The sequence below is a fragment of the Protomyctophum parallelum genome, assembly GCF_964188405.1.
Source record: "Protomyctophum parallelum genome assembly, chromosome: 9".
Lineage (NCBI taxonomy): Eukaryota > Metazoa > Chordata > Actinopteri > Myctophiformes > Myctophidae > Protomyctophum > Protomyctophum parallelum.
The window spans coordinates 33,932,596-33,943,592 of NC_139706.1; the positions used below are offsets into that span (position 1 = coordinate 33,932,596).

Here is a 10,997-nt window from a genome sequence, read left to right on the forward strand (position 1 = left end):
CATAAACAACCGACCATTATTTTGTTCACTCAAACTGAACCTTTATATTTTGGGGAAATTAACTGAATATACTGTAATAACATGCATGTATTTCGGGTCTCCCACCCTGTAATTGGGAGAGGTATATACTGTGTATAATAGAGTACACCATTATTTTGGTTATATTTAGGCTCTTTTTATTCAGTTTTCAGTTTTAAATAGCATATATCTTTGTTTTGTTGCAAATACTTAGTTTTTTACGGTACCTGTACATGGGTCCAAGAAACTGTAATAAATCAGCTTCAGATATTGCCGGAATGCCCTACAAATCTTCTGGTACAGCTTGTTTGATGTTGGTTGCACATGGTCACAACATGCCTATTGTGATGTAACAGTGATGTAACAGTGTCGAAATATCTAGTTTTTCAATGGCAAGTGACAGCCATACAGCTGACTTGCACAGGCATGTGTGCAAGAGTCACAGAATAAAGTACGATTCATTAGAATGCTCTCTGCCAGCTAATGCCTGAACAAGTCACTGAGGACCAGACAACTCACCGGCTGAGTCTGGGGGAGAGCGAGGCTTGCGACTTCAATCTTCCGCTGGCCTCTGAAATACCCTCTTATCCCAATGATTATGGAGAGGATCAAGGAGAATCTGAGAATGGGCCACCTCCGCTGGCCTCTGAAATACCCTCTCATCCCAATGAATCTGAGAATGGGCCACCTCCGCTGGCCTCTGACATACCCTCTCATCCCAATGATTATGGAGAGGATCAAGGAGAATCCGAGAATGGGCCACCTGCAAGTTTCTACCAGAGCAGTGGGAAGAGGAAAGTTTCCCGCAAAAACAAAAATCTCATCACCGCCAATGTGGCTGGGGCCAAATTTGAGATTGTTCATACAGTCATCAATGAAATGGCTTTCCGCAAAACCTGGGGCGCGGATGAGGCCAACCTCATTTGGACTGACTCACTGGTGCCGCACGAGAAAATCACAGAGCTCAGAAACTACCAGAGAATTAACCACTACCCCGGCATGACAGAGATCTGCCGGAAAGACTTGCTGGCAAGAAACATGGCCAAAATGGTCAAGTGCCAACCTCAGGAGTACAACTTCCTTCCTAAGACGTGGAATCTAACCACTGAGTACACTCAGTTTCAAAACTACGTCAAACAGCAACACAGGAAAGGCAAGCAGAAGACGTTCATCATCAAACCTTCCTACGGAGCAGAGGGCCGCGGAATCTATCTGGTCCGTAAATTGTATAAGCTACCTGCTCAAGAGCACACCATTGTCCAGGAGTATTTGGAGAAACCCTTCCTGATAGAGGGTTACAAGTTTGACCTCCGCCTCTATGTCCTGGTTACCTCCTGTGATCCGCTACGCATCTACCTCTACAATGATGGCTTGGTGCGAATGTGCACTGAAAAGTATCATCCACCCAACGAAGCCAACCTGAGCCAGCTTTACATGCACCTAACCAACTACTCAGTCAACAGGCATAACGAGAACTTCATGAATGGCGAGACAGTAGACAAAGGCAGCAAGAGATCTATTGCCTGGTTCGCTGAGTTCCTCCGTGCCAACAACTACAATGTGGCTACATTCTGGGGAAACATATCTGATCTCGTAGTGAAGAGTTTGATTGTGGCAGAACCCCATCTATTGCACGCCTACCGCAGGTGTCGCCCTGGTCAGCCACCAGGGAGTGGCAGCGTCTGCTTCGAGGTGCTGGGCTTTGATATCTTGCTGGATAATATGCTCAAACCATGGCTAGTGGAGATCAATCGAACTCCAAGCTTTAGGACTCATCAGAAGATAGATCATGACATCAAGAAAGGGGTGCTTCTCAGCACCCTCAAACTACTTAACCTTAAGGCCAGCGATAGGAAGTGTTACATGGTTCAGCAGAGGATGGAGGCTCAGAAACGGCTCTATGTGCATGACCCCATGAAGAAGCTGTCAGCCACTTCCTCAGAGAGGTCCAAACAGAATCACATGCTGACACAGAGTAAAGAAAGATTGACAGAGCAACTGGCGGCCATCCACAACCATGAACAGCAAAATCTGGGGAACTACCGATGTGTTTACCCTCCAGATGACAAGAAGCTTTTCAAGAAGTATGATGGGCTGCTGTCTGCTGCCTTTCAGACTTTCCAAACCGAGCAAGCTGCCTTACTGACAGTCAGGACACAAAGACCAGAGGAACTCCATGAATTCAGCAGTGGGAGTAGCACTGAAAGTGAAATATCCTGCTCATCACCTGAAGAACAGGAGGAGATGGAAGGGGAGGAGAGCATAGAGGGAGGAGGCATATGTGGTGGCCCATCCCTCGTGAATGTGATATCTACAGGGTTCTACCAGAGAAGCCCCAAGAAGAAGTGTACTGTCACAGCTTATGTGGGCGGCACCAAGTTCGAGATTGTTCATAAAGTTATCTCTGAAATGGATTTTCTCAAGATCTGGGACAAGGACAGGGTGGTCAACCTCATCTGGAAAGACACAGTGGTGCAGAAGAATACAATCGCTCAGCTCAAGGATTACCAGAGAATTAACCACTATCCTGGCATGGGAGAGATCTGCCAGAAAGACTTACTGGCAAGAAACATGGCCAAAATGCTCAAGTGTCAACCTGATGAGTACAACTTCACCCCCAGGGTGTGGATCTTCCCCTCTGAGTACAATCACTTCCAGAACTACATCATGGATTTGCGCAGGAAAGGCAAGAAGAAGACAATAATTGTCAAACCTGTCAACGAAGCAGAGGGTCGCGGGATCTATTTGAGCCGTAACTGTGCTAACATACCTGCTCATAAGCACTTAATTGTCCAGGAATACTTGGAAAAGCCCTTCCTTTTGGAGGGCTACAAGTTTGACCTACGCATGTACGTCCTGGTTACTTCCTGTGATCCACTACGCATCTTTCTCTACAATGACGGCTTGGTGCGAATGTGCACTGAAAAGTATCATGCACCCCATGACGGCAACCTGAGCCAGCTTTACATGCACCTAACAAACTACTCGGTCAACAGACACAATGAGAAATTCAAGCATGGCGATGCAGCAGACAAAGGCTACAAGAGATCCATTGGCTGGTTCACCGAGTTTCTCCGTGCCAAGAATTATGACGTGGCCAAGTTCTGGGTCGACATCTCTGAACTGGTAGTTAAGACTCTGATTGTGGCAGAGCCCCATGTATTGCACGCCTACCGCATGTGTCGCCCTGGTCAGCCACCAGGGAGTGACAATGTCTGCTTTGAGGTGCTGGGTTTTGATATCATCCTGGATCGTAACCTCAAACCCTGGTTGCTAGAGATTAATCGAACTCCGAGCTTTGGGACTAAATGGAAGGTAGATTATGACGTGAAGAAGGGGATGCTTCTCAATGCCCTTAAACTGCTCAACATTAAGGCTAGTGACAGGAAGCGTAATCTGGTTCAGCAGAAGGTGGAGGCTCAGACAAGGCTCTATGGACAGGGTTACATGAAGAAGTTCTCTGCCAATTACTCAGGCTTGGAGAAACAGAAGCATATGTTGGAACAAAGGAGAAAAGAACTAAATGAGCATTTGGCACAGGTTCACAAGCAGATCTCCAGGGAGGAGCATGAAAAACTACATCTGGGTAACTACAAACGAATTTACCCTCCAGAGGACAAGTTTCTTTTGGAGAAGTATGAGAGACTGCAGTCTGAGACCTTTCAGACCTTCCTCGGGCAAGGTCCCTCACTTCAGAAGACAATGCATAATCCTCTGAAATGGTTTAAGGAAAAGGAAATCCTAGATCTGCTGCGTCAGTGTGAGCGGGACTATGATAAACTGATGGGGAATGAAGAAGGGAGAGAGGGAGAAGGTGAGGTTGTGGCAGAGCATATTAGAGCTAGAAGAGAATTTCCTACAAATGATGGGGAATGAAGAAGGGAGAGAGGGAGAAGGTGAGGTTGTGGTGGAGCATAGTAGAGCTAGAATAGAATTTCCTACAACCTGAGTGAAGGAAAGAAGAGTTTCACCGAGTGCTCACGTGGTGTGCACTGGAAACCGCTCAATCAAGTCACTAAAACCCTAGTATATACAGTAGTTACAAGCTTGTTTGCAAATCCCGCAGTTCACTGACTCATCCCAAGGGAGACAACAGCAGGTACTGCTAAGCTGTAAGAGCGGCCTCACTGCTCTGCCTTGGTGGATGGTGTCATGTCACAGAAAAGTCTTAGAAAGGTAGTGATTTCTATGCCGTGGAATGATAGGCACCCAGTGACCTTTCCAGTGACCAGTGACCTCCAGTGACCTTTCAGTTCATCATTGAAGTATCTTACTTTGACGATGTCTCTTCGGCTGTTGTGCTCCCAGTGCAGCTTTGCCGTCAAGAATGGGCCAGTTCTGAGTTAATCACCACCAGCCTGACATTTGACATGTACCCCTTTCACGTTAACCACCAACACATCTGCGGGACAAGTCCCAACAATAACAACTAACAACAACGCTGCTTGTACCTGTATAAATCAGTGACAAATAAAACGCCTTGAATCTTCACCACTGCCAAGCCTCTTACCCCCGTATGTGACCTCCATATGGAATTGATGAAGAATTGTATCTTGCTTGGTTTAAGGGTGGACTGGCCCATCCAAGCCCAGCTCAGTTCAGTTCCACCCAGTTCCATCATGCCAGGATTCCCCCCCCCCCCACCCACATCTACTGCTGTTAACATCAGACAATGGGCTTCATTCAGAAAACTTGTTTTGTTTTGATGCAGCACTCAGCCTCAAGAGACTGAATACAATCTATAGTTACCATCTGGATAACATCTTTTCGTTTTAAGATGCTGGCAGGACACTGGATAGGCTAGTCAGGAGAATAGTTGAACAGTCAATTGCAAGTATGCCCATTGTATGCATCCAAGTATGGAAGGTTGCAATATGCTCACAAGTGCTTCATATTGAACCACTTGTTTTTGTTAGTTTTTTTACTCTGCAATGCTGCATTGCCAAGCCATGTAGTACGAACAAATTTCCTCAGATTTTTTTTTCTCCTATATCCACGTTCTTATCCATTCGTTCTTATTTGGTACCCATAGGATGCGAATGCGCCAATCTTCTCTAAATCTACAAGCTCACAACACTTTAAAAAGCTCACAATTCTTCACAACATATATGCTGCAGGTGAGCTTGTAGGTCGGCTACCTTCAGCACATGTTGAGAGTTGCTGTAAAAGGAGATGACCTACATGTACTGTATATCGTTGCGGTCGGGTGGACACCCCATGTCCAAAACTGTTACCTTTCAGGATTAAAGACATATATAGCAAATCATTGAATGTGCCACTCGATCAATGCCAATCAATGATCAAGTAGGGCATTCATTTACGAAAAAGCACAAAGAGTTAAAATATGGAGATCAGAGGTTTCTGCACGACAACAACAATATAGTATAGAGCGCTGGGGGACTCATGTCAATGAAGTAGGGTTTCTTTGCAATGTCATCACGGAGATGTACGCATAAGGACGCAGAAAGCAGCACTCTTCATGACATATCGTGCAGGGACTGCCTGTAACTCCTACAACCCATTATATTACTTTGTCTACGTGGCTTCGCATGCGGTTAGGCATAGGGACAGGGTTAGTAATGTGCCGTCGAAATAATGCACCGTTGGAACAATGACACGGCATCTATCTTGCAGCATTACACTGCTGTACACTGTGTTTCAATGAAATGTCAGCATATAAATTGCAAATTAAAATCACACCTGTTTTAATTGAGGGCCGATCTTATCATCAAAATTTGCGTCCTCACTTTTGTCTTCAATGTTTGTGTTTACACAAACACTCAAAACTGGCCATTCATTGTCAATGCGGGCATTTAATGTTTCTGTTAGGACAAACACTCAAAACTGGCCATTCATTGTCAATGTGGGCATTCAATGTTTCTGTTAGGACAAACACTCAAAACTGGCCATTCATTGTCAATGGCATTCAATGTTTCTGTTAGGACAATGTTTGTGTTTACACAAACCCTCAAAGCTGGACATAGGAGGGGCTAGCACCGCTTAAAAATATAGCTGCATGCAGCAATAAGATGGGGGTCCAAGCTATGAAAGTCATTCACTGGTTGGAGACTGGAGATGACAAGATATGTTTTGTTATGCTGATTGGCTGAAGGGGTTGTCTGTCAACGCTGTACTCCCGCAGCCAACAATGTATCAGCAGGGTCAATACTCTAACGCACAAATTAATATAAATGCAATTTCAAGGGGGAGTGGTTAACCAGATTACGAAATTCCCAGGAGTGGATAGAGTGGATCGTATAATAATTCATACAATCATATAATTGGGAGATCTAAAGGTCAGAGGTCCTTTGACGAATGACTGTCAGCTTCAGTTCTTGACCGTTTCCCATGACCCTCTACCATATTGCTGAATTTCGTGGAAAGGGACTGTCATATACGGTAACATTGTGACTGCACAATTGTACCTGCGCAGCACTGCGCAGTACTACGGTATATATAGGACAGGCGCGAAGCAGAGAGGATGTCCGTTCATTCATAGTTATACTGAGACAGACAGAGACGTATAACCACTATCTTGTATCATCAACCTTGTCTTCTAATAAACGTTCATATTGCTTAAAGAGGACTCCGTCCATCTTTTACAGGGACAGCACAGAATTGCAAAAAAAGAGAAAAACAATAGGGGCCTTTTTACCCTAAAAATGTCTAAATAGTTTTGGCATAAGGCATAAGATCTGGACCCTCTGGTCTATTTGAACTATTTTAAAATGTTTTTCAAAATAGTAAAAGGCTAGATCCCCTCTACTCCGACCACAAAGAGCTCATTGAGTTATGGCAGCTAGACAATTTCTCATAAAAGACTGGTACAACTGGTATGATGTCACTGGGAGTCATTGGGGTATGATGCCATTAGGGTAAATTCTGTGAATGTGAAAACTACACTTTGTCGCTGTTCACTATTATGTTTAGGGCAGTGGTGTGCCATCAGGGCCAGCAAGGCCTTCTCTGCTGGCCTGATGCAGGCGAGTGCAGAGTTTCATCGTTGGCATCCAGGGAGTGTGTATGCAAAATTTGGCATCAACAGGTTAACGGTGCCGGAGATTAGCTGGTAACGGACGGACGGACGGACGCACGCACGCACGCACCACGCACGCACGCACGCACGCACGCACACACACACACACACACACACACACACACACACACACACACACACACACACACACACACACACACACACACACACAGAGTGCAAAACATACTCTCTCCCCAGGCCGAAGGTGGAGACAAAAAACCCTAGTTTGACACGTCACATATTTTGCCTTATACAAGTTGTTAATGGTACCCCAACTTTCAGCAGCTGTCACAATGTTTCCAAAGGGAGTTGGGTTGGAACAAATTGGGTTGGATTCGTTGGAACAAATATGAACACATTTTGTGAATAAAGCTAGTGGTATTTATTTTACAAATTTCCCTAACTATGTACACAGACGGTGGGACACACACATACGGACGGATAGAGTGCAAAGCATACTCTAACCCCCATGCCTTCGGCCTGGTGGAGACAATAACTGATACTTCTGTTTTTAAGAAAGGTGCGTAAAAGCATCTACCATGCTGCTACCATCTTAGCCACCGTTTTTGGACTTGGAAGTTACATGTGCCATGACTTGCCCTTTGTGACGTATGGTGGTGGTGACATCACATGTTGATGAATGTGGTTCTTTTAAAGGCAGCCATACAGCTTTCGGAGCTGACAGAGCAGGACTGAAAGTGTAGAGGCTGAGACAGAGTGGGAGAAAGAGAAAGAGAGAAAGAGAAAGAACGTGACAAAGAGAGACATAGAGAAGACAGAGACAACACAGAGAGGAGAGAGACGAGAGAAGAGAACATTTGAAAGAGGATAGACACAAGTACAGAGACTGAGAGACAAGGGATAAGAGAGGCAAAAGAGAATAAAGAAAGGAGAGAGAAAATAGAGATGGACAACACGACCCCGCCTGTTATTGGTGGATTAGTTGCAATAATTACATTTTTTCTTTTCTTTTGGACCTGGAAGAGAGAGAGGAGAGGAGAGGAGAGAGATGACAGGAGAGGAGAGAGAAAGGAGAGAGATAGGAGAGGGGAAGAGAGAAGTGAAGTCGTGCAGGTGATGGTTGAGGTCTCTAACAATGAACAGCTAATGAGGAAGTTTGAGCAGTCATTCATGCTCGCACCCAAGGATACTGTAGCGCTCAAGTGCTATGTTCACAACGATTTGTCCCGTTACCAGGATTATGACACAGAATCCCCTGAAGGGTCTGAGGCAGAGGTAGAACAGAATGAAGAGAGGGTTGCTCATGTCTATGGCCAGACAACCTGTTTAGAGAAAGACTTTCCAGGTGAGGAGGAAGAGGATGAAGCAAAGAGCAGGCCCTCAGTGTTGAGGTCAGAAGCTAAGGAGGCCGAGGAGGAGGTTGAGTCTGCTCTCGTGGAGATGAACGAAAACACCCTACTGGAGCCCCAGCCAGCTGACGAGCCCAAAGAGGAGAATCAGGTCCTCTCTGCTCCAAAGGCAAACGGCCCAGTGCCATGGGCAACAATCGCCAGTAAGAACCTCCCCCTCAGCGGGGCTCTGAAGCCAACGGCAGCACAGAGACCTGGAAGCCTCCGTCCTGTACTTAGAGGCCCTAGACCAGTGCGAGAAGGAAAGAAGGAGGCACAGGCATGGGGAGTCAGGTATCCCGACACCCACCAGCTGTTTGTGGGAAACATCCCTCATGATGTGCTCAAGTCCGAGCTCAAGGAGGTCTTTGAGCAGTATGGGACAGTCATGAAGATCAGTATCAAGAATGGTGGGAAGGTCCTTAACTTTGGCTTTGTGGCGTTTAATGACCCGTCATCTGTGTGGAACACCCTCAGGAAAAGGCCCATACAGATTCGAGGTGACTGGCGCCTCAACGTGGAGGAAATGACCCGCTCTCGCTCCAAAAAGGCCGCAACGAGCCTTGAACCTGAGGCGGAGGCGCCCAAGGCAGTAGAGCCTGCTGCCATGGAAATGAAAGCAGACAACCATCTAGAACCCCAGGAGCCCGCTTCCAACACAGAGTCCGCCTCCACTGCCTCTGCTGTTCGCGTCCCCTTTGCTCCAAAGGTAAACAGCCCGGTGTTACTTGCCAGGCATCTCCCGCCCAGCGGGGCAGTGAGGTCATTAGCACAGAGATTTGAAGGCCCTCCACCTGTACTTAGGGGCCCCAGGCCATTGCGGGAACCCAAGAAGGAGGAGGCACAAGCGCGACGGGTCTGGTACCCCGACACCCACCAACTGTTTGTGGGAAACATTCCTCATGATGTAGATGATGCCAAGCTCAAGGAGTTCTTTGAGCAGTATGGAACAGTCCTGAAGCTTAGAATGAAGAGTGGTGGCAAGGTCCCTAACTTTTGCTTTGTGGCTTTTAATGACTCAGCGTCTGTACAGAACATCCTCAGCAAGAAGCCAATACAGCTTCGCGATGACGTGTACCTCAACGTGGAGCCAATGAAGACAAGAGAGCCACATGTGGAGGGAGCCAGATACCCGGACGCCAACCGACTGTTTGTCGGAAACATCCCTTACGACGTGCAGGAGGCCGAGCTCAAGACGTTTTTTGAGCAGTATGGGATGGTCCTGAAAGTAAGTATCAAGAGTGGTGGGAAGGTCCTTAACTGTGGCTTTGTAGCGTTCAATGACTCTGTGCCTGTGCAGAACATCCTCAGCAACAGGCCCATAAGGCTTCGTGGTGACTGGCGTCTCAATGTGGAGGAGTGGAAGACGTGCTCGGCACGCTCTGACAAGGCGGACAGTGAGGTCCTCACCCTACGACCGTAATGCGGGTGTGCCACCCTTGTCGGGTGCCTGATCAGCGGGGAGGGGGACCATGGAGAACCATGTGAGACATGGTCTGGTGAAGCCCCTGTTAGATGTTAGATGTAATAGCTAAGACACGATAATGATGATATGATATTAAGTGCATTAACCATGCACTAACCACAAATCTTACATTATTTCGAAAATACATTTTTTTAAACTTTTTTGTCTTCCTCTGTGCAAGGGTATGCGCGTGCGTGCGTGCATGTGTGTCACGTGTATGTCTACTGTACATGTATGTACGGTATGCATATGTGTGTACTGAGGTCATACATTCGAGCCTGGGTGACGCGCATGAACGCAGACATTGTACCGTTGATAACAGGGGACACATTTGGGAAGGAGGATAACTTTTCAACCAGAATTTGACATACATGACCATGAATAGAAGAACAGAGAGAGCCATGTGGGTCAATACATCAACATGGGGTAGAGAGCTACTCGAGTCCACACTCGCCCTTGCTTCCCTTCAGGAATTTGTAGTATTTTCTAGTAGTAGCCTATATAATTCTTTTTTTTCTTTCCCCAACTGCTTGATCAATCAGCAAATCTCCTGTGCATGCTGCCAGTAGGCAAGGGAAGGAACTCCCTACTTTTTTTCACTCGTTATCATTTTTTTAGGTGCGCTAGCCCCTCCTATATACAGCTTTTTTGTCCTGAACTCTTGTGACATTTGCCATTGACAATGAAAGGAGAGTTTACGTCATATGTAGACTAGCAAATCGGATATTTTGGCCAGAATGAGATGATGTATGCTGATAAGAGCGCCCCTCACTTCACACAGGTGTGGTTTTTGAGGGCCTCCTATGGCTTTTGTCCCCATACGTCTCAAGATTTGCCATTGACAATGAACAGAGAAATTAGGTCAAATAAATATGACGTAAATTAAACAATTAAACACACGTCTCAATAATAATTATGACATTATTCATGTAGCAGTTGCTGCTGTCAAAATATGACCCCACAGTCAAAAAACACTTTGTGTTTGAAATAGACACTTTCTAAGGTGTGATTTGGGGCCCTAAGGCTCAAACCACAACAAAGGGTTGAGACGGCTTTAGCGTTAACTCCTTGCAACCGTTTGGACCCAAGGAGTTGCATGGTGACCCTTTGGTGTGGTTAGGGCTTTAGG

The 10,997-nt window shown here is 46.2% G+C and overlaps 1 protein-coding gene across 1 annotated transcript; it reads left to right on the forward strand.

Annotated features, from left to right (window-relative positions):
- Positions 1–501: 501 nt before the first annotated feature.
- LOC310864536 (uncharacterized protein) lies at positions 502–9,826 on the forward strand (the record flags this gene model as incomplete). Its single annotated transcript, XM_083773225.1, has 3 exons — positions 502–3,832; positions 6,949–7,001; positions 8,252–9,826. 3 exons carry the CDS (start codon positions 502–504, stop codon positions 9,824–9,826), a joined length of 4,959 nt encoding a protein of 1,652 aa, XP_083629351.1.
- Between the last annotated feature and the right edge of the window lie 1,171 nt (positions 9,827–10,997).